This window comes from Silurus meridionalis, chromosome 6, assembly GCF_014805685.1.
Source record: "Silurus meridionalis isolate SWU-2019-XX chromosome 6, ASM1480568v1, whole genome shotgun sequence".
NCBI lineage: Eukaryota > Metazoa > Chordata > Actinopteri > Siluriformes > Siluridae > Silurus > Silurus meridionalis.
The window spans coordinates 13,754,269-13,779,731 of record NC_060889.1 but is presented as its reverse complement, the minus strand read 5'-3'; the positions used below and the strand labels follow the sequence as shown (position 1 = coordinate 13,779,731).

General features: G+C 35.9%; 1 protein-coding gene across 4 annotated transcripts in view; it reads right to left on the bottom strand.

Annotated features, from left to right (window-relative positions):
* LOC124386991 (ADAMTS-like protein 1) overlaps nt 1-25,463 on the bottom strand; it is a 112,081-nt gene that overhangs the window by 50,547 nt on the left and 36,071 nt on the right. For all 4 annotated transcript variants that reach the window (XR_006926064.1, XM_046851067.1, XM_046851069.1 and 1 more), the window contains exon 2: nt 12,794-12,916. Coding sequence is in view for 3 of the 4 variants with exons in the window: in XM_046851067.1 (XP_046707023.1) it covers nt 12,794-12,916 (123 nt within the window). In the remaining variant the exon portion in view is untranslated. The remainder of the gene's footprint in view (nt 1-12,793; nt 12,917-25,463) is intronic.

Here is a 25,463-nt window from a genome sequence, read left to right as displayed (position 1 = left end):
CATCTCCAGTATATCTACAGTATAATAGACCCTCAGAGCTTTTTTCCATTGAATCTGCAAGATCAGGGTCGACTCATCCATCCAAAAATAATCCCTTTACTAAAATAAGATGCTGTAAATGGCACCTCATAACAGATCAGCTGGGATATGTGTCCCCAAAGAAACATATAATGCTTTTATCACCATACACCACAAGATAAACATAGTGCCACATGATCTCTCTTTAAAAACTCACACACACACTCCAAGCCAGAAAGCAGCAAGGGACTTAAAACCCTAATATCGAAACTAAAATACAGATCCGAGGTGAGAAGGGAAAAAGAAGAAACATACCTTTAACTTGAATAATAATTTAATATCAATATATGACCAACAAAAAAGTGCACAGAAGTGATAACAATAACGTGCCAATAAGGTTTTAAATCAGGCAAAAAAAGGAGCTTTGAGTAAAGTAAGAAATGAAATGTTTTACTTGTCTGATAACCAGACAGACATGCCAGGAAATCAGCAATCAAATGAAGCATCAGTGACAATAACAAAAACAAAACACAATACAAGCAACTTAAGCTGTTTGCAACAATTACTAAAAATGCAAATGCATAAATGTTTAAAGGTCTAATTTCACAGCACAACAGAAATAAATAGAAATTAACTGTGTAATATAATATATAGTTATGTGAGTTTCAAAGATCTTACATTGAGTAAGATATCTAATAACTTTTCACATTTGTCTTAGATATGTAAGGTTTCAGAATTCAGCTCTTTCACTCTACTTTGAAGAACACTGACATCTAGTGTTCAGGTGGGTGAGCTGTATGATGTTAGCAGAGCATCAAATCTTTATTTTTTTCTTCTAATGCATGCTTTACAATTAAAATGGTTTGCATTTTGGAATCCAAACTCGGGAACCGTACCATGGCACAAGACCACAAGGCAGAAACTATTGGAAACTTTTTTTTTTACTTGACACGATTTTCTAGGTATCTGTCCACTGATCTAGAGGACTTGAGTAAATTGAGGATCTAGACTAGTATTAAAGCTTAATAGAAAGAGCAACTTCATCCATGTGTCACATTTGACTACTCACTCAGGCAGTGTATAGAGATTCCAGGCCATAGACACATTGCTATAATATTAGCAGTACTACAGTAGGACAGTTGGCTCTAGTAAATGGCACCTCATAATGACCCCATAGAAGAAATTAATTATGTTAAGGCACAGAAGAACATATGTGGATGGGGGAACCATTTCATTTATATTTATAGCATTTTGTAGACACCTGTATCCAGAGCAAAGGAGTATACAATTGAGGGTTATGGTCCTTGCTCAAGGGCCCATGAGTTGCAGCTTGCTGGGATTCGAACTCAAGTTCAACATTTTGCCACTGAGTTACCACTTTCAGTATGATTATTGTAGCATTATTAGCATGGCTATATAAAGTCTATCACATCTCTTCTACCTAAATGACATTGCGTTTCTCTGATGCCAACACTTCATTTGGTTCAGTTGTTGAGCGCACAATATAACCCCAAGGACTGATTTGAGAGCTGGGTCACAGTTATCCTTACCTAGGGAGAGATCACTGGGCCTTTTTTGTACCTTGAATAGAGGTTGAATATGCTCACTTTTTGTCTGACCTCTCAGGTCTGTAGCCTTAATGGAAGCTCTAAGCTCTAGGTGATACAGGTTTCAATATTAAAATTATTTTTGATAAATGTTTTTTTAAAACACCAGTGGAATGTTTTAAGAAAAGTTGTGTCCAGCATGAAAGAACATAACCTATAACTGAGGGGAAGCTCAGTGGTTCTCTATAAATCCTGGCCCACATTCAGACATTCCCACTTCTCTCAGACACTTTTAGCTCATCCACCGCACATCACAAAGAATTATTCATCTTAGTTGATCTGTCACTGTTTTCGTTTTTATATGTTAAAACACTTCTCGGAATGTGTGAATAAATGCATCGATAGAGCACTGTTGCAGTTTAACTGTTGCTGTTTCTCCTGTTCTACTTTAGTTGTTATTACATATGAGAAGGCAAATAATTCCTCTGGTAAAAATACTTTTTTATTGCTACCGTAAAGAAGGTGGGTTTATATTGTATTGTGTTTACAGAACATTCTGATCTGCACCATATAAAATAGAAGGCAAAATTCTGAGTGTAATTTTTTTCCTTTACCAATTGACACGGCAAACCGGAACAAAAAGTTAAATATGCAGGCAGTGGTCAGGCTTTAAAAATAGGAAAAAAAGCTAAAACAAAAAAGAGACATAAATTAAGCAAGACTAAGAACAGAAAATCAAAAAACAGGATCAAAACCAGAATCACAACATCAATATAAGAGCTTGTTAACAACTGAACAAAAGTAAACAAAGACCGTCTCCTTCACCATGAACAAAGAAACACCAAGACTAAATAAGAAGTAAAATGAAAACAAGCAAGAATAATCACAACACATTATGTAGACCTTTCAGTATAAGACATGAACCAAAACAAAAATATCTGTAGCATGTAAACAGACACAACACAGAAGACATGTTAACTACAAAAGTGCAATAATATTACAAAACATTTAAAATAAGTCCTTAATCGTTTTGTTGGTTCAAGTAAAAGAGAAACTCCAATTTCTGATATTTACAATTATAATTATTATAATTAATTATGTGTAACAGCATTAACAGATGGGTTTTACAACATGTTGTAAGAACACTGTCAGATACAACAAGGCCATAAGTTACACAAAGTTAGATTTAAACCCGGGTCTGAACACTTGATAGATGAACAATTTAAATGCTGACCATATGAAAAGTTGTTTTGATATAACTACAGATGTAGGTAGGAGTTTTTGTTATAAGAACTGAGCTTCTGAATCTTTCAATCCGAAGATTAGAAACATACATAAGCACAAAATAGAAGTCTAAAGATTAAGAAACATTAGAAGCAGGCGTAAAGGAAAATGATGAGCATTTATTATGTAGAAACCTTAGCAATCCATTTGTGTTTATCTCTGACCTTCTTCCTAACAGTCATTTGTCATAACGTTACATCCCAAGTGAGGGCAGATTACTCAGCCCTTTATAAATGCCTCCACAGCGGGCACTGTGACCCAGCTACATGATAAATCTGCTCCTTAACTGCTTCCATCCATGTTTACTGATGATTGAGTAAAGCTTTAAAAGATGAGAGAGAGCTACCTCGATTACTCCCTTGAACCTTAGCAGGCCAGCAGTTTCAAAGTATGAACAGAAAACAAAAAAATATTCATGACAGTAAAAGAAATTGCTTATGTTTTACACAAAAGAAAATCTGCTAATTAACAGGGTTTTTTTTATTACACTTAAGGCAGATGAGCAGAAAACGTGCTAATCCATTTCTATGATCACATCAGACCACCCAGCAGCAAAACATCAGCTTGACCTATTGTTCGTGTCATGTCCAATTTTTCTGTCTTTCAATATTGTTGCTGACATATCCCACTTAGCTGCCAATTTTTATATTCTCAGTGGTTAACATTTGAGTACGGGCGACACCTCTGTCAAGAAAAGTATACACACATATTGCATTTTGGCAATAACACGTTGCAATACGACTCCTTGTGGACAGCATTTTTTCACATTGCAGTACTTTCTTTAATCTAAATGCTCACCTAATACACCTTCGAAAAAAAAAAATGCTAATTCGAGAGCCAAACCACTACACAGGACCACCAAGCAGAAATTTGTCAGAAAGGTGCAGGCTTGAACTCCAATTATCCACTGAACAAATCTTATTGAGATTCAGATAGAACCAAAGAGAGTGTAAGGTTTTGTTTAAGTACATAACTCTCATTTTGTGCATGATTTTCAGCTTGGAAGCACAACAGGTTATTTTTCAATTTTGTGGTCGAGAGACAAGAATGCTCGCCCGACTCAGATGTAGCACTTTGTGACCCACTGGAATCTCACTATTGCTGCCGGTGAGTTTGTGTGGCCTGATTATGCACACTTGGCATGGACTTCATTGGTTTCTGTTTATGCTCTGTGAAGCCACTGCATAACTCCAGTAAATGCTTACTGCAGAGAAAAAGACGTGACCTTTGCTACCAAAAGGGTGCAATTTGATTCCAGTCACCGTGAGTAACTTCGAAAGCCAAAACTCTGTAACCTAACATCCTCTATTCTGGAAATGATGCTTTGTATTCAAGTAGCAGACAAGCTCCTCTGGGAAAGCTCCACAAAATGAATATTGGGAGCAGACACCATAAAGAGAACTTCAAAAAGATTAAAAACTGATGTTAAAGTTTCTATTTTCCCCACTTGGAACTATTGCAACTAGCATTAAGGTTCTGTAAATTCTGAATGCTACAATACAGTATATGGCTACTGGTTACACTCATTCCCAGGCACTCTTGATAAAGCTAGGTAAAAAATCTCATGAATTTTCTTTTATAGTAAATTAGATGAATTTGACACTGAATCTAACATTGATTTTAACTATATTTATTGTTTAAATATATAAAAAAAATAAAAAGCTTTAAAATCACATGGACAAAATGTAACTGATGCATGCTCCTATTTTAACTTTTAAATCTAATCCTTTACTATTTATTTATAATCTCACAGTCTTGGAATGAATATCTGAAATTCCCACTCTTAGAAAAAAGGGTTTAATTAACCACACAGACTATAACATATATAATAGCAAAACTCAACAAGTGAGTGTTCCCATTTTCCATGAATGAAAAAGATCAGACGGTTTAAAACCCTTAACAGTTCTGTTGTTTTGTTTTTTTCTCTCTTTTAAAAACCTACAAATACAAAAAACATTTCAAAGGCAAAAAAATGCAGCAGATAATCACATCAAAAAGAAGTTAGCTGGTTAGTAGGACTTGATGCTAACTTGGTGAAGTCAAATGAATGATTTTATGAATGATGTAATTTGATTATTTGTTCATAGTTGTTTATAGTCATGTATATGATGACAGCTAGTTATCTAGCAGAGAAAAAAAAATTCTTAATAAAAAAATTACTTGCTAAAGAAAGCTTGTTTTCTTTATGTATTTATTGTTTATCATGAGCAGGAAAATTGCTTGTTTTTTCCCAATACTGAAAGGAATGAGGAGGATGAAAGGTGATCTTGAATCAATTGATGTAATGATTGTATTGTATTGCTCTGCAAACTAATAAAATCATGTATTAAATAAATCCATTTATAATTATATGATCACAATCAGTGTCAAAGCAAAGAGGAAATGAAGTGATGCGAGTGGAGAAGAGTAAGCAAACATCAAGATGAGTGAGATGAGAGCAATTCAAGTTTTACTTTAAGTTTACTTTAATCAAAGCAATACATGACTTTTATCAAGTAGTGATTTCACACACGTGAAATCATTTCATGTTTGCTTTCTTTGTTTAATTCAAATAAAAAATGAACTGAAACTCTAAACCCATAACCTATAAACCTGAATAATAAATATAAAAACAGAAAATAGATAATAGTAAGAGTAATCTGTGGGCTTGCTACATACAGTATACAGCAAAAAAAGGCAGTTTATTTTCAAGTGATAAAAGTCAAACTATTAAATACAAAAGTTAAATAATTGTGATAAATTATTTCAGTTTTGAGCAAAATAATTGTCATCATTTTAGCCATTATTGTTTAGCCCAATATACATAATGTGTATACATAATGTGCCCTTTTTGCCATGTGTTTTAGGATTGTATTGCTCTACATGTCTGATAATGAAATGTGCATAAAATATAATGTTTATATTATAGGATTTATTTCACTAGGTTTACCTTTACAAACTAAATAAAAACATTTATTCGCACTTGCAGTAGTTACAATGGTAGAATAATAACATAAGAGGCAACTATTTATTTCACGGTAAAATATTACCAAACTCCTTCAGAACAAACCTCTCTGGTTTGTGGAGACTAACCACATAGCAGGATCTCCATCAGCTCAGTGCCAGGACTGGGGTTAGACCACATAAAGCACCAAAACACACACCACGAATGAAACATAGCATTACCATGCCAAGATGCCAGAGCATTTCCAGCAACACAGACTGATTTCCAACTTTCGACGTAGTATTCAGCACTTCTGTGCAGCTGTGCTACAAAGACTCTTGTTTGCCATAAGCCACACATGTTCTGACCAAGCTAAATAGTATCCAGATCAAATCAAGCACAGAAATAATCCTTGGCCAAGCTTGAGCTAAGACAGAGCTACCAGCTGTGTCTGAATAATTCATGTTTTCTGGTCCATTTTGAATAACAAAGTACAAACACTTGGTAGATGCCTAGAATCACCTAGAATATCAAATGAAGGGTTTTGTTGTAGTTTTGAGAAGAAACTTCCAAACAGATAATGCAAAATGTAGAATGTCTTGAGCCAGTAAGGAGTGTTGAAATAAATGCATTTGCTTTTTTTTTGGTGTGTTTTGATCAAATGTGACAGTTTTTATGTATTCTTTATTGTGTTATATAACGGTTGACTAAAGTTGTGATTGACTGCTGGGGCAAAGAGGCAATCTGGCACCCTAACCCTGGCATTCTTTAAGCCAGTTTAGGCATGCCTGTAGCACACACACTGCCAAGGTCAACACATCATTCCACTCAATAAAGGGTTACAGGAATTGAATTGTGCAACATCTCTGTTCAGGACCTACACCTAAAACACAGGTGACACGCTTGGGACCACCATTACTGTCATTTTACTTTTGATGATGAACCTTGACACACAGCAATCTTAGAGCATCTAAGAAGAAAAAGTGAATAAAAAGGATTTGATGTTATGTTTCTCAGTGTAGCTCGATCATCAGTAGTGGACAGTAACAAAGTAAATGTAATTTGTTACTGTACTTTTCTGTTTTACAGGTAACACAGAGAATCCACATCTGCCCCGTGCAGACTCACCACTAGTGTCCCACAAGGCTCGGTAATTGGTCCCCTCCTTTTCTCCCTCTATACCCACTCCATTGGTGAAGTCATATCCTCACATGGGTTTTCTTACCACTGCTATGAAGATGACACTCAACTTACCACAGCTTCCGCTCGGATCTCGACATGCTTGACAGACATATCTTCCTGAATGAGTGCTCATCAAGTTAAATTCCAGCAAAACAGAACTACTGGTCATCCCAGGTGATTCATCTCCATGTAAAGATCTCCGAATAACTCTTTATGACTCTCTGCTCTCCCCTTCAGCCACTGCTCACAAACTTGGGGTATCTATGGACATTCAACTGTCCTTCTCCTTACATGTTGCTAATGTAGCTCGTTTTTGTCGATTTCTTCTCTACAACATCCGAAGGATTTTACCATTTCTGTCCACACAGGTTGCCCAGGTATTTGTTTAGTCTTTTGTCATTTCGAGACTGGACTACTGAAAATCTCTGCTGGCAAGTCTTCCTCTGAACGCTATTCATCCACTGCAAATGATTTAAAAAACACAGCTGCTCTACTTGTGCTGCGCTCCCATCACTGGCTTCCAGTAGCTGCACGTATCAGATTCAAAACAGTGATGCTTGCCTACAAGGATAAAAATGGACCAGCACCATCTTACCTCAGAGACCTCATTACACCTCACACTGCACCACACTGTCTGAGATCCTCCAGCACTGCTCGACTGGTACCACCTTCTCTCAGTATGAGAGGCAAGTATACTTCAAGGATCTTCTCTGTTCTGGCACAGAGGTGGTGGAATGAACTTAACCTAGATGTCTGTACAGCGAAGTCCCTGGCTATCTTTAAGCGACGGTTGAAGACCTACCTTTTCCTGAAACATTTAAATTAGCACTTTCCAGGTTTGCTTTGTAAAAATCAAGAGTTATATTTTATATTTATATAAAATTTATATTATAAATAAAATATATAAATTTATATTAGATTTATATTAAGTTTGTAATCTAGCGTACCAGTGTAGATTTATACATTGCTAGAAACTCAAAGCACTTTTGTACGTCGCTCTGGACAAGGGTGTCTGCTAAATGCCGCAAATGTAAATATAAATGCACTTAAGTAGCTTTTTCGTATATCTGTACTCTTTTAGAATATTTCGTTTTACTATAATCCCACTGCAATTCAAAGTCAAATATCTTACTTTTTTACTCAACTACATTTTGTGAAATCAGTCTTTCCTGTTTATAAATGACTGGATAAAAATTTTACTGGTCAATCCACCAAGCAAGCCACCAATCAGGGTATAGCGCGCATTCTGTTTTGATTGACGCTTGATGGCATCTACGGTACTTAGCACGAACATACAGTTCAGCATCAGTTCAACAACAAGCAGATCATTTTGAGAGTAATAAATGATGAAAGAAATTCCTGACTTAAACTTGCCACAACACCGTGGCCTTATTTGCGGAATCTTTTTTAAGTAGTTAAAAAGAAAGTTTGGGCCTCATGATCATTTTAATAGATAACAATCAGTGTTTGACTAATTAATATCATTTTAAAAATAAATCAGTGTGCTAAGAGTAACATTAGATTCTTTAGTGTTGATTAAGCAAGACACATGTGAGAAAAAATTATAATAGGTACATTATAGCCATGATAAATGAATAATATTATTTATTTTAACTTAAATTATTTACAAAAAATATTTAATTATATTTAACATAAAAAATAATAGTACTTTGGATATTTAAGAACATTTGAACATTTGTACTTTTACCCAATGAAGTTTGAAGGGAGAACTTTTACTTTTAATGGAGTAATATTTTACCGAGTGTATCTCTACTTTACATGTTTCGTGTACTTCATCTCCTACTGTTGACCATACTGTACATACAGAAAGCAGCACAAGGCTATTAGCACATGCAGACCGAAATGTGCTTTGTACTGAGTGCCAAGCAGGTAGAAGCATGAGCAGGTCAGGGTTATGCCCATTAAAAGGAGAGAATAACAGTTAGACCAATAGTGTTTCTGTCTCACTGTGCTCTGGGATTCCTGTAAAATTGGATCTAAAGGTATATAAGGGTCTTCTGGTGCAGATATCACAGATAGGAACGGAGATTTGCTCAGTATAGTGTTGATGATGGCTACTATAAAAACAGCATTTCATTACACAAGAACCAGAATAAGGCACCCATACTGAGATGTCCTTATAGGACATTTGTTGACTCCTTGATTCTAAATGGTCAGATGGTGTTGATGAATTTTCTATATAAGCACAATCATCGATTAAAGCTCATTTACAGGGACTTCTATATTGTACTTAAAAAAACAGATGAAATAATGTAGTTATTTATCAAAAAAAAAAAATGTTACCCTTCTTAGGTAAAATATTTATTTAACATGTTTGGTAGACATCAGTTCTTCAAAACAGAAGATTTTTTTAATCATTTGGAAGGTCTACCAGACACTGTATCAAAGCCATCAAATTTGCCTTTCTGGTTTCTCAGAACACAAAAAGAGGATTTAAAAGTAACAACAGTTTCTATTATGTATTTTTGCTGTTTTTGCCTGTTTCATAATTGTTCTACAACTTTAGTTGTAACCATACAGTTGATACTTAAATACATTAAAAACTTCAGAGCATTGTTCTGCTTTAATCTTTGCATACTGTATAACCCTGTTTTCAATTAAATTTTGTCTTAAAATGTGCATCCCAACTGCTATTCACTGCACTTAAAAAAACACTATATGAACCTTCCAGTGCTGATCCTACCACAAATAATGGTGATTATGTAATTTTGAAAAATATTATTTTTTTCTTTTAAAACATGAGACTTTTTTTTATTGGTTGAATATTTGGGCATTTTAATAATCAAAACTAAATGTTTACACAGAAGTTTAAAGAAAGCAAGGCTGTTCGTGATTTTCCTCCCTGGAGAGCCATCCCTCCCATCGTAAACATTTCATAGCTACAGAAAGAGGATGTCCTCTTTACTTTGGTGATATCGTGCCACACATTTCAACCTGCAGAATTCCAGCAGAGCATGAAGGATATGTGGGGGTATGCTACAGAGAGTGCATTCATCTGATAAAACTCCTTTATTATTTCCAGTGTATGTGCAAGGCAATCTACAAACACAGGAAATGAAAGTGTGAATGAAAGGATATGCTGAAAGGAACACTTTAATCATTAAAAAAATATATATGTATAAGATAATATATATATATATATATATATATATATATATATATATATATATATATATATATATATATATATATATATATGTATTATGACTTTAAACTTTTTATTTTCATTTTAAAAGGTCTGTTCCTTGTAATTATTTCTTCATCAATCTTCCTGTGCCAACAACATTCCCTACCAAATGGTCATTAATGTCCTGCTTGACCCAGATAGCCAATGAAAATGTTTTCTCGCTCCAAGATCACTTCCTTCACGTCACGCCAGAGTAAAGAGCCAAGGTCGCAGAGGCTGCTAGTCTCCTCTTCTGCTCTATAACCCTAAAAACAAGCCCATGAATCAAGACACAGAATACTTTTGGAGCTGCAAACTATGTTCAAAAGCAACAACTAATATCTCTGGCACTGTGGTAAAACTAATAATTGTTTAAGTTTGAGGACTTGAGGCAACACAACATTAAATCAAGTGCCAAATGGAACCTTTCTTCTCTAAGCACTGATTTTAACTAGATATATGAACACATAAAAATTCTTTTAAATATTTGATTTGAAAATAATTATTTATTCAATTAAAATCACTCGATTAATATATTTATTGCATTGCCTGCATGATTGTCATGAGTTAACTCACAATTAATCGCAACTTAATCACACATTTCTATCTGTTCTTAATTTACCTTGAATTGTTTTTAATACTCTAATCAACTTGGGCATGGACAAATATTGATGCTTCATGCAAAAGTATATTTATTATTAGTGAAACCAGACTCAACATAGAGCATAAAGACAAAATGTTCTTGTAAATGTTTTAAAAAGTAATTATGAGGTTTAAAATTACGTAAATCATCAGGACGCCAAACGAAACTTTTCCTATGTTTCCACACGGATGATTTTAATTGCTGGATGTGTGTGTGCCATGGTGGATTTTGGTGCTTAATTTGAGACTTGGCACATCAGTAAACCAAATGTTTATTGATGAAAAAAAAATCTAAAGTTTAGTTTTTTTGTACTATCTGAGTATAGAAAGGACATTGTAAATAAATGTGTTGATATGAAGGTTTTAATTTTGCCTATTTTATATTTATTTATATCTTTAAATAAAAATAGTCGAACAGAAATGCTGCATTATTCACGCATTAATAAAATTACTGTCGTTAAAATGAATTTGCTGTAATGTATATATATATATATATATATATATATAAACTTTAAGTTTTAATCTTTATAAAATGTATGTATACAGTATATTTTTTAATATATATAAGTAATCCTAAAAAAAAAGAATGTGAGTGTCGGTAGGAGAATGGAGAATGGAGCCACCAGGAAGGAGGAAAAGAGGAAGACAAGGAGAAGGTTTATGGATTTGGTGAGGGAAGACATGCAAGTAGTTGGGTTGAAAGAGTTAGTGGCGACCCCTAATTGAAGCAGTTGAAAGAAGGAAAAGATACGTTGAGAAGTGACTGAATGAAGAGATCCTTTATGTGAACATGAAGAGCGCTTAATTTCATTTCATGATGAAATACAGTGAAAGACAGAGTCTAGGCAAAGCAAACTACTGCAATTGCAGAATAAAAGACCAAAGCAAAATTTATCAGCCATACAAACTACCATCGAATCAAATAAAAATAAAAAAAATTACTGAACAATGTGGAAAAAGGAAGAAAGGAACTTAAAATAAAATTTAATTACATTAAAATATACAATTCCATCTTTGTTTAGTTACTATGTCCCTTCAAAGAAACTTGAGGAAAAGTGTGAGTCATGGATGTGGATGCCATACATATATGTCAAAACAGTCAAATACCATTAACTCAATAAGCATAAGAACTTCCTTTAGCAACTAAACTTCCTTTAGACCAGGGGTCACCGACACAGTGCCTGAACATGTACCAGGTTGCCTGCAAGGACCACATGAGTCGCCCGCAGGCCTTTTCTAAAAATAGCTCACCATAGCACCTCTTACCAGTGAGCTACATTAATTTTTTTTTATGCTATTCTTTTTTAAATCACACTTGCATTGGTGTGAATTTGAAAATGACAATATTAAAATATAATTAAAGGTAAATTACGCAAATTTGTTATTTCAGAAGTGTGTATCAAACTGGTAGCCCTTCACATTAATCGGTACCCGAGAAGTAGATCTCAGTTTCAAAAAGGTTGGTGACCCCTGCTTTAGACCCTATCTAGTGTAAAAATAAAATATATGCAATATTGTGACAATTTGACTGATATCTGTTGGGCTCGTCTGTGAACAAGTGTTACAGTAACTAGGTATACAGTGTATAGTAACTAAGCAACTAATAGCTAAGCCCAACAATAATTTATTCGCATCAATCATGTGTAATCATACAACGATTACATAACACAAATCGGTGACGAATGGATTTAGGAAGCAGCTGGACTACTCCTAAGTGGGTCTTTCAGAGCTGTGTAAAAGGGTCAGGTCACACAGATGTCAGACCTTCCCATGCATGTGCGTCATATGCTTTCCCCATCTGTTCTTCGTCACTACATTCATATCCATGCAAGAGACACTGCTGTCACTGCCAGCTGTATAGAACCATGTTTGCTGTCAATGAATTTTTCACGTTATGCCAGGTAATAGCATTATAAAATTATGTATACTAACAGGAATCAGGAGCCATAAGAAAGCGTCAGAAAGCTTTAGATATGATGTAAAAAACATTGTCTGAATTCAGACACTTACAGAATCCTCAGACTTATGGTTTGCAGGACCTTCATTCAAGAAATCATCAGGGAGTTGGTCAGGATGGCTCAGGGTGAACTCACGGATAAAAATAGCTTCTCCATCGCTAGCATTCACCCATACCTGAAAAAAAAAAAACTAAATGTGTTAATGCAGGTTTTGTTCCCTAATAGTAGCATTTTGTCTTGTGTAATGCTTTAACAGCCAGCTTGATCATCTCCTTTTAATCATCCATGTTAAAAAAATCTATTAATTGAGATTGAAGAACAATAACTTTTCAGAAGAAATTATGAAAAACAAGAAGCAATAATGAATAGAAAACAATACAACTAATATGTGTCTGGGATCTATTAGGCCTTGTCAAATATTTGCCCAGTGCCCATTACAGTTGTAAGCTACCCGTCAAAAGCAAAGACCACCATTTTTGTCTCACACGCCTCCACTGTACCACAAGAACAGTGTATTATTTCTAGCATTTCATGCACATTAAAATGGATTTTCAAGCTGTTTGCTTCACTAAACGGTTTATGTTATGTGGTCAGCCCCCGATGTGCTGGGTATCCCTTCAGTGTTTGGAAAAACTTCCCGTATTAGAAGTCACACCAGGGGAGAGCTTGGACAGGGCCCATTAACAGCAATCATTCTCAAAGATGCACAAGCTCATGAGCTCTAGCCTTAGCTGCTCTCCTAAGGCCATAAACGCCCGATAAATAAGGAGGTCAGTTGTGGGACTTGGAGGGTCTGTGCCAAGCTGGTGATGATTAGATTAGCTACATAAGGCTAAGTAGGAGGCTCCTACAAATCTGCTGTGGAACATCTTCAAAACATGGACCTAAGTAACAATACCAAATAAAATATGTGCTAATACCCAGAGCTTTACACTATTTGCTAAGCAAGAGATTCTGTGGTTAACAAATAATTTGGCTGGCAAGTGGCAGTAATTCAATGTTGTATAAATTCAGAGGACTTTTGTTAAAAGCACCTGGATAGTGAATAAATATATATATAACACATTAGCAAAATAACCAATTAGGGCACAATAGGTGTTGTTAATACTTGTTCTGAACATGCCATGTTAGATTGTGAGTATATATTATTCTGGTTTGTGTTTGCATTATGCAGCTATTACAGTTATCCAATTTGGTACATTATCTAAATCTGAAATAAGGAAAATTATGTACTGTATATCAAATAAAACTTACCAAATTACAGAATCAAATGCATCTGTGTTTATATACTTACCTCTAAGGAACAGTTTGGGAGATATTTTATTTTTAAATTACCCTTTTGTTCCTTCACAATACGACTGCTGAATTACTATACTTATTAGCTAAGTGACTAATACAATAGATCCATGCTTCAAGCAAAGTTAGTAAGCCTGTGCAATTTGCCACCAGAAACTCAAAAACCTTGTTCTTGAATCTAGTTAAACAAATCAGATGACTGGTCTTCATGTTGTGCCAAGACACACTAATGTGAGGTCAAACTTCTTGTATTTAGAGTACACGACATGCAGCAATGAAGTCTGCAACACTGTAACACAACTATTTTATAATGCTATTTAAATAAACACATTTACACTTTATATTATAATAACTATTGATAAAATTAAAGTGTTAATCTATTTAAATTCAATTAAATTGTAATTGTAAGTTGTAATGCGTTGAGTCTGGGTGAAGGGAGAGCTCGCTAACTCCAGTTGCAACAGAAATCATATAAACACAGACAGGTTTCCAAAACTCTTGCTTTTTTATTTTTCTTGGCAACAGCGTTACGGGTTAGTCAAAGAAACTAGCATTAGAAATAAGCATCAGAAAATAAAAAGGACATAATCCTCAGTCTTGAACACACGCTGTAATAGCGGAAGAATGCAGTGGCATGCTATTCCCAAAATACCCCCTGCTCCTAATAGAAGCGCAACATATTGCATTTAGTGTCTTTCGTTAAAGCTTGTGTAAAGTTCATTAGTTTCAGTGTAGACATTGTAGGCTTATAGACAGGTGCGGCTTATTTATGTTAAAAATAAAAATCTTTGTCAAATTCAGTGGGTGCGGCTTATATATACAGGGAGTGCAGAATTATTAGGCAAATGAGTATTTTGACCACATCATCCTCGTTATGCATGTTGTCTTACTCCAAGCTGTATAGGCTGGAAAGCCTACTACCAATTAAGCATATTAGGTGATGTGCATCTCTGTAATGAGAAGGGGTGTGGTCTAATGACATCAACACCCTATATCAGGTGTGCATAATTATTAGGCAACTTCCTTTCCTTTGGCAAAATGGGTCAAAAGAAGGACTTGACAGGCTCAGAAAAGTCAAAAATAGTGAGATATATTGCAGAGGGATGCAGCAGTCTTAAAATAGCCAAGCTTCTGAAGCGTGATCATCGAACAATCAAGCGTTTCATTCAAAATAGTCGACAGGGTCGCAAGAAGCGTGTGGAAAAACCAAGGCACAAAATAACTGCCCGTGAACTGAGAAAAGTCAAGCGTGCAGCTGCCAAGATGCCACTTGCCACCAGTTTGGCCATATTTCAGAGCTGCAACATCACTGAGTGCCCAAAAGCACAAGGTGTGCAATACTCAGAGACATGGCCAAGGTAAGAAAGGCAGAAAGTCGACCACCACTGAACAAGACACACAAGCTGAAACGTCAAGACTGGGCCAAGAAATATCTCAAGACTGATTTTCTAAGGTTTTATGGACTGATGAAATGAGAGTGAGTCTTGATGGGCCAGATGGATGGGCCCGTGGCTGGATTGGTAAAGGGCAGAGAGCTCCAGTCCGACTCAGGCGCCAGCAAGGTGGAGGTGGAGTACTGGTTTGGGCTGGTATCATCAAAGATGAGCTTGTGGGGCCTTTTCGGGTTGAGGATGGAGTCAAGCTGAACTCCCAGTCCTACTGCCAGTTTCTGGAAGACACCTTCTTCAAGCAGTGGTACAGGAAGAAGTCTGCATCCTTCAAGAAAAACATGATTTTCATGCAGGACAATGCTCCATCACACCGTCCAAGTACTCCACAGCGTGGCTGGCAAGAAAGGGTATAAAAGAAGAAAATCTAATGATATGGCCTCCTTGTTCACCTGATCTGAACCCCATTGAGAACCTGTGGTCCATCATCAAATGTGCGATTTACAAGGAGGAAAACAGTACACCTCTCTGAACAGTGTCTGGGAGGCTGTGGTTGCTGCTGCACGCAATGTTGATGGTGAACAGATCAAAACACTGACAGAATCCATGGATGGCAGGCTTTTGAGTGTCCTTGCAAAGAAAGGTGGCTATATTGGTCACTGATTTGTTTTTGTTTGGTTTTTGAATGTCAGAAATGTATATTTGTGAATGTTGAGATGTTATATTGGTTTCACTGGTAAAAATAAATAATTGAAATGGGTATGAATTTGTTTTTTGTTAAGTTGCCTAATAATTATGCACAGTAATAGTCACCTGCACACACAGATATCCCCCTAAAATAGCTAAAACTAAAAACTACTTCCAAAAATATTCAGCTTTGATATTAATGAGTTTTTTGTGTTCATTGAGAACATGGTTGTTGTTCAAATTAAATCCTCAAATAAAATTAATCCTCAAAAATACAACTTGCCTAATAATTCTGCACTCCCTGTATATATATGGGTGCGCTTTATAGTCCGGAAATTATGGTATATATTCATTACCAGCACTGTCCTCCCCTTTTTTATGCTTTTAATTTAATTGTCTACAAAAAAATTTAATAATCCATTTAATATAAGTATTGTGGGTAAACTATTAAAAATTCAACGTTTCTACAGTATCTCCTGCATCTTTTACCCTTTTCTTACACACCTTTAATAAAGAATGACCACATACTGTATTTGTGCCCTTGTCGATATGTAATTCTCACATAAATGTTCTAAAGCTCAGGTTTTAATCCCAGGTGTTGATTGTGTTCACTCTGTGCACATAGATTATGGCTGCTGTAGCTCTTTATTGGCTGGTTGTCTATTACTCATGCTTGTTTGGAGGATTACTATAGTTTGGATGGTTCCTGTTTTCTAAAGATTAGATCTTTTTTTGCTCTAATGGATGTTCTCACCTGAATCAAATCTCAGGAATATCAACCAGGAAAATTGTACTTAGATTAAATCTCATTGCTGGTTTCTTGTCCTGAACCTTTGTTTGTGTGCAGATAAATGAATAATGGCCTGCTAATCTGAAATGATTTAAAAACAGTACGAAAGGTTAAGCAGCCAGCATAAGTCTGGTCAGCATTTCTGCATAGATAACTTCAGAATAAATGGAAATTCCAAACATGTTCTGACTATGCATTGCACTAAAGAATGGGAAAACAATGTATGTTTTCTTTGAACATTACCCGTCTCTAGCTGTCTACATTAAATAAAAGCATGGATGAACACAGAAAATGCTTGTCAGACGAATATACATGCAACATGAAAAGGCTGCTTTAAGTAGGAATTCATGTGGCAGATCCGATTTTTGAAGTCATTCAGTCACCCAGCACTATCGGGTGTGTGCTCTTTTGGCAAATTTCTCAAATTTCAGCAGCACATAACTTTTTGGCATTGTTGAAGTTGCACCCTACATTTTATCACATTTGTGTCTGCAAGTTCAAATTCTGCAACTTCCAAGTGCTGGTTTACTTACTTTGCCCTGAAAAGCCTGAAACCACAAGCAATTACTAGCATCGTATTAACTATTTTAATGAGACTGATACCCATAAACCAGGAATGGCACACAATATTGAACTGGTCTATGCAAAAGGCGCTGTCAGGGGTACACAGGAACTATCAACAAGACCTAGGAAAACATACTGCTCAAACTCTATAGATCAGGCATAAATAATGAGTAGAAGTGGAATGTTTCTTATTATGCTTCTTCAGAGTCACTAAGCTTTTTTTTCCAGAATTAACAGAGGCAATTTTATAATTTTTGATAAGCATTGAGCATTTTGGGTAAAAGTCATGCATTAAATGATTTCCTGGACAGAACATTCCTTGCAGATTCGGGTTTTGCACATTTACAGTAATTTAAAAACACAATCCCTCCAGTGATAAGACTGGGTGCAGTGAAGCCTCATCCTCTGAGACTCCATATCACACCATCCAATCAATCATAGCACTTTTATTCAAAAGAGAAAGGCCGCTGAGTGAAACCTGGCTGAACTAAAGCTTAATAGAGCATGGCAGCCAAGTCTTTTCTAGAATGTTTAAGACAAATTTATCAAATTCCCTTCCTAACGTCTTGCTTAAGAAAACAAGCCAGCTGTTAAAATCAGCTGTCACGGTGCCTGTACTCCCATTGGTCCTAGACGTTAAGTGCTGGCAGAAATCTCTTCTGTTAAGTCAACAACACTCGCCTTAAAAGTCTACGTACTTCTGTTTTGCTTCCGTTATGTCATCCTTATAAACCTTCTGTTAATGAATATTGTGAGATAAATGATATTGAATGTCACCATCCGACTGCTAAATAATCATCCTAAGAAAATATTATAGCAATTTTCCTGAGTGTTTGGACAACCTAAACATATGCTTTCTTCAAACACATAATTTTTAATACGCAGTTAAATTAAGGTTAATTATGCACAATCTGTAATCAGAATGTATTTCTGTCAGCATTAACTTCTGTTTTTGAAAGTCTCTTAGCTTTGCACCAGAGAAGACCTGGAAGATCTCCACTAGTACGAATAGACAGAGTAGCACTTCTGAAAGCCCTTAAATGTAAACACTTCTTATTCCATGCTTTAAACAGAAGCAATTTTAGGGGTGGTCAGTTACAAATAATGAATACTTTCCATGTATTAAGCACATTCAAAATATGGCTACTATGTCTGGGAAGTAATATGTCATAATTTAAAAATAAAACAACAACAAAAAAACCCTTCAGAAAAATAACAGGGCCCTTAAGACTAAACCCTGACAATGTACATTTTTGGAACAAGGCACCATCAAACTTATCCTTCTGAATACACCAACTTAGTGAGGAGACATGACTAACATTAACAGTGACAATGGTGTATGTACAGTATATGTGTGGAACAGAGTAAGAGTGAGCAATGTGCACTTCTTTTATTGGCAATAAAATTGAATTTCAATGTACGAGCATGGTGCATTGAGAGAAAGATGGAAAGCCCAGGTCACAGCAGGCCTACAAAAGAAGACAATCAGAAATAATAACATCAACCTGATATTATAATTTGTCTTTCCTGGAGGGAGATTCCAGGTACTAGAGCTGAGGGAAATGAAAAGGAGGACCACATACTGAATGCTCAGTGCAATCCCAATCTAGGCTTCTGTTTCATTCATAGGTTCCTAAGATTAATAAGATATCTTCCACTGTTTTGATAACAGAGCACTCTTTTCCTCCCTGCTCCTGACTGTATGAAATGAAACAGGAAAGAGGTATTTGGCTAAATCTCCTTCTAAAGGGATCAGTGCAAGGTTACTTTTAATGCTTGAGTGATGAGGAATTCTTGAATGATGTCCACTGATGTGCCACTTGTCTTTTTTTCACTGTCCTGTTGTTCATCGTCTATCTTCTGAACTCTTAGTGCTTTCTCTCACGACAGATCAGTTTTTCCCCCCAAATGGTGGCTTTTCTTTCCTAAAGGGACATTTCTGTCACAGCACTTTTTCTTACTGATGCTGTGCAGTAACATGCTGCAATCCCATAGCATGATGTTTAGAATAATTGTCCAGACACAAGTGGAGAAAAACAGGGCAACAGCACAAAAGTCTACCCACAATATTTACCTGCAACCAAAAAAAGAGGTCAACACCAGAGATCAAAGCACTGATAAAGACATGTGTCCTGGCTGGTTTTACACATTACACTTTTTGCCTGTTAAAGTACCCCTGGTTACAAATTGCATTTCATGCACTGTGTATCGGTAAGACGTTGTATCCATAAGTTAATTCTTTGATTCCTGACTTTGTTTGCGCTGTTTGGACTTTTCATGATATTTCCAATGCAATTTTTTTGTTTTGCTAAATGAGGAGTAGACAGCAGTTATGTACATTCATGTAATAAACCTGGATGATGTTGAGAGGAAGGACGAAAAAAAAGAAGGAAGGAACTGTCACAATCTTGGACAAAAAACTAATGCTGAACTCTTCAATCCTCCATTATGCTCTGCTATTTCTAAAGGTCTTAAAATAAGACATTTGTCTCCCTCTCTAGACTAACCGTCCGTGTTAAGAATAATTGATCTTTTTCTTCCCATTCCTGTTATAGCTCAGACATCTCTTTCTTATGACAAAGTTATGTAAAACACTGCTGCGTGAGATTTGAGGATACTTTGCGCCATGCGAGTCGGAAAAATTTAGCCGTGACAGAGTTGAGTACTTTGCCTCTTATGGAAATATGAAGCAGCATGATATTGACAAAGCCTCAAGAGAGAGGTGGCAACTGGAAGCCGTGATTTAGATGTTCATTGCTTTCCGGCCTTTGACTACATCACAGTCCATTTATCTTCTGCTGTTTAACAGTTAAGATTCCTGAAAGGCCTTTGAACTATAAATCAACTCTGTCATGCAAACCTTAAAGTGTCAGGCTGTTCCCCTGCAGCCCTTACTGTTGACAGGTGTAGTAGTTGATTTAGATGTCAATAAAATGAAACTGCTGTTTAATGCTGGTACATAGTATACGCTAATAATCTTAGGATTAACTTCAGAACAAAAGTATAGTTTAACATCACTTAAATGGATTTAGTACTGCCATCCTGAAAGATTTTTACATTCCCTAATTTGTCTCTTCCAAAATTAAATACATTCAAACAGTGGTAGGGTACAATTAATTTAATTCTATTGGTACATGACAGAGGTGGCAAAAGTACACACATGCTTCACTTAAGTAGAAGTACAGATACTCATGTTTTAAAATACGCAGGTAAAAGTTGAAGTACTGACTTTACTTTTTTACTCAAGTTAAAGTAAAAAAAGTTTGGGCTCTGATATGTACTTAAGTAAAAGTATCCTTTACTACTACCTGTTTTAGCATGATGATGTTAACTGAACTTTTACGTCATATTAATACTAGGGCTGTCAATTGATTACAAATATTTAATCGCGAATAATGGCATGCTTGTCATGAGTTAACTCAACATTAAACGAAACTTAAATGTACAGTTTTATCTGTTCTTAATGTGCCTTAAATAAATACTTTCCAAGTATGAATACTCTAATCAACATGGGAATGGACAGTATGAATGTTTTATGCAAATGTATGTTTATTATTAGTGAAACCAAACCCAATATAGAGCATGAAGACAAAATATTCTTGTAAATGTTTTCAAGTAATTATGGTGTTTTAAATTACATAAATCATCAGGACACCAAATGGAACCTTTGCTATGTTTCCACACGGACGTTAATTGGGTGACACCTGATAAATTGTACGTCCTCTAACTTTCATACGGATTTGGTTATTATTTTTTATTTGTGTGTCTATGCGTGTATATAAATAAAAGTAGACCCTTTACAGATTCGAATAATGTACTGCTCTTACCTGTACGTTTAAAAAAGTGAAAGTAATTTTAGTTCGTTTAGGCGTTATGAGGAAAAAATGCCACAAAAACGACCCCCAGAGGGTTAATTTTGTGCATCATGGCGGATTTTGGTGCTGATTTGAGATTGGCGCATCAGAAAAACAAAAGTTGAAGTTTTTAATTTCGCCTCTTTTATATGTATTCATATTTTTAATAAAAATGGTCAAAGCACGTTAATAAAACTAATACCGTTAAAATGAATTTGCGTTAACACGGTATTAACGCGTTAATTTTCACAATTGATGTGTTATCTAATGAATGTATCCATGAACAATCACCATATAGAACACAAGCAGAGAAAAGATGATGATGATCAGGAATGTTTCTGTTCTTAGTCATGTTTACATCGCTGACTCCCTCTGTCTCATCCACATTAACCCCAGAATTCTTGTTGACTTCAGTCTTCTCATTGTGAGCTTCATAAACTAGTCTACGTCTGTGGTGTGTGAGAGTCAGGTGCAAGAAACAGGTGATTGGGCTAAAAACTAATATACAATAAAAAATATTAACATTTGAACAATAAGATAAAAAATAAAGTAACAAGCGTGTTTTAAAAAAAAAATTAAGAAGTGGAAAGCACAGATATTTGTGTAAAAATTTAATGAGTAAATGTAAAAAGTTGTCCAAAAAATATATAGTGAAGTAAAATACTGATACTTAAAAAAATCTACTTAAACACAGTAACAAAGTACAGTTGAACCCACTTATCTTGACCTCGGTTAACTCGCCAACCCTATTAAGTCGACGTTTTTGGAGTGGAACCGCCAAATTCTCGCTTTGTCTTAGCATTTTTTATCAGTTATGTCAATTTTTTATGTCGCCGAACCCTAATATCTCGAGCACAAGGGGGGCAAATTTGCCACTTAAGGTCGGTTATGTCAGGAATCCCCCTGCCATGCCCCCTTCGGCGGCGGGATTACCCGAAGCACCCTGTTTCTTTTCTGTGCGTGCCCCGCCCACACGGAGCTCGTCGCAGTCATGCTGATCACACACACCTGACTCTCATTCACTCACTCATCCCATCTCCTATTTAAGCCCCTCATCTCCACACACTCGCGGTCCGTTATTGTTTATGCGTGATCGTATGTGTTGGTTCATGTCGGTCTGTGTGATCGCGTATACGTATCCCGCTACGTACCCTTCTTCTCGGACTCCGCATTCTCTCAACGGCACCCCGGATTACCCCGATCCTGCTGTTTTCCATGTTCACACTGTCTGCACCATGTTTATCCATTGCTGCCCAGCGCTGCGCTTTCCGTAGCGCGGATCAGTGGATTCTCTACACGAACTGTCTCTGCTTTCACAGAACTTCGTAGACCGCGCTCCCGGAGCGCACCACTGGATATTACTGCTTCGCTACAAGTATTGGTGGATTATCTCCTGAGTATTCTCAATAATTGTTTGCGTTTACTTTGGCTTCCTCCTCCTTATCCGCATTACAGGTTATCTCGATCCGCATGACCAATCAAACAAATCGCGGCAACGCTGTTGTGTAAAAAAAACCTCCAAAAACACGTGCATGCACATTCTCATTTAATAACGCACATCATGTACATAAAGACATTTCAAGCACGTTTAATATATTGCCGCCATATTGGTTTTCGTTTATCTCGATCATCGATTATCTCGACGCTTTTTGGCGTCCTCTAGGCCGGCGACATAACCGGGTTCCACTGTATTTGTATTTCAAAACTTCCCACCTCTGGTACATGAAGACCTTTTGTGTGTACAGGAATCTGAATAATCATATAAAGTAATCATTTAGGCTATGGATGCAATGGGTTTTTAAAAATTCGGACAGGGCCATGCTTACCACTGTGTAGCATCACTCTCCATATACATCTGGGAACTGAGAAGACCAGTTGCTTAAGTTTTGGGAGAGGAACATTATCCTATATGTGTCTGGTACAGGAGTCTAACGTACAGGGTGTCCTTTGTGGCATGTTTTGTTTCATGATGCGGCAAATGTTTTTCATTGGTGAAAGGTCTAGACTGCAGGCAGACCAGTTCAGCACCCAGACTCTTCTACTGTGAAGTCATACAACTGTAATAGATGCAGTATGCAGCTAGCATTGTCTTGCCCAAATATGCAAGGCCTCCTCAGAAAAAGGCATTTTCTGGATGGAAGCATTTGTTGCTCTAAAACCTGTATATACTGTTCAGCACTGTTGGAGCCTTTCCAAATTCCACAGGCACTAATGGACTTCCGTATCATCAGAGACGTGGCTTTTTGAAGTGAGTGCTGATAACAAGCCAGGTGGTCCCTTTTCACTTAAGTCCAGAGGACGTGGTGCACATGGTTTCCAAAAACCAATGAAAATGTAGTTATGTCTGACCACAGCACTTTTCCTCTTTGTCTCAGTTCTTTTTATATAAGCTTTAACCCAAAAAGGATGGCATATTTTTGGATCATGATCACACATGCCTTCTTCTTTGAATGACAGAGATTTAACCTGCATTTGTGGATAACATGGCAAACTGTGTTCACAGAATGATTTCTCTTGCTATTTTTGCACAACATTGTATTTATGTTTACAAATACACTCTTGTATACAGTTCTCTTTTGCAAATGGTACTGTACAAGATTATACAATAGGTTTACTGGTGGCACTATTTTGTGTTTTGTGTATCTGTCCAACACTGTCTCGTGTTGTCTGACTGCACTGTTTGCACTCGGTTGCACACAATGCACTTTTGTAGTGAGGACACTTTAGCCCTTAGTCTTGTGTTTTGTTTTGCAGCTCTATGTTGTTTTATGTAGCACCAGGGTTTGTAGAAATGTTGTCTTATTTCACTGTGTACTGTGTAAGATATATATGGCTAAAATGACAATAAAAGCTTCTTGACTTAACTTGACTTGATTTCTGGAGGTGTTCATGAGCCCATGCAGTGAATTCCATTACAGAATCATGACTGGTTTAATACAGTTTCATAAGAGGCCTGAAGATTACAGGCATCTAATATTGATTTTCACACTTTTCACACATTTTCACACAGAATCTCCAGATTCTTTGAAACTTTTGATGATATTATGTATTGTAAATGATGAAATATATAAAAGTTTTGTAATTTTATGCTGAGGAGCAATATTCTGAAATTGCTCCACAATTTGTAGACACTTTCACAGATTGGAGATACTCTGCCTCTCCAACATACACTATTTATACCCTTACTGATCTGTAGTCAATTAACCTACTTGTTTAATTTTAATAACACTTACTTTTTCCAGACTTTTGTTGCCCTGTACTGAAATTTATGAGACCTGTTGCAGCCATTAAATAAAAAATGACCAATTTTGTTTCCTTAAAATGGTACATTTCCTCATTTTAACCATTTTGCATGTTTTATTGTGAATAAAATATTGGTTTATTAGATTTGCTAAATAATTTTTATTTTACAGTGTTTCTATATTTTTGGAATTCCAGTTGTATATGTGTATGATCATTATGGTCAGTAAGAATGATTTAAAAAATGTGTTTATAGTTATTTTTTATTAATTAACAAAATGAAAGTAAATGAACAGATAATAATTTTTCGAAAGAACTCATAAAGTAAACAGACTTGATACTTATTTTTGAAAGAAATTTTTCACAACTGCTTAAGATTTTTGGACAGTATATGAATACAAGAATGTTGGCAACAGAATTACAAAGGTTTGGGCCTTAAATACAGTCGCGCAAATGACGTCAAATGATGTCAAAGCACAGAGGAAGAGCCATGACTTCTTTTGTAAGATAATGAAAATTACAGAATAGTTTTTGAGTAATTAAAATCATTAAAAAAAGACCATTTATTCAGTTATTTCCTGGGAGGTAGTTATATACCACTGGTTATGCTTTTGTGCCAATTAATTTCATTACTGCAGTGGTTCATTCATATATCACTTCTCATGTGAATAGCCTGTGCCATTTTACAAACATGGTTCATCTCTAAATAAAATGAAAGTAAATATCAACATTCACTAAAAGTATTCTTTTAGCGAATATATTAATATATTACATGCCAATTCACTAAATCCAAAGTGTCTGGGTATATTGTCTATTTAAATCTATAAATCCATATAGGCATAACTGTAAAAACAAACAAACAAACCAGAACAAAAAAAGAATACATTTTGAGTGATAGAAAAA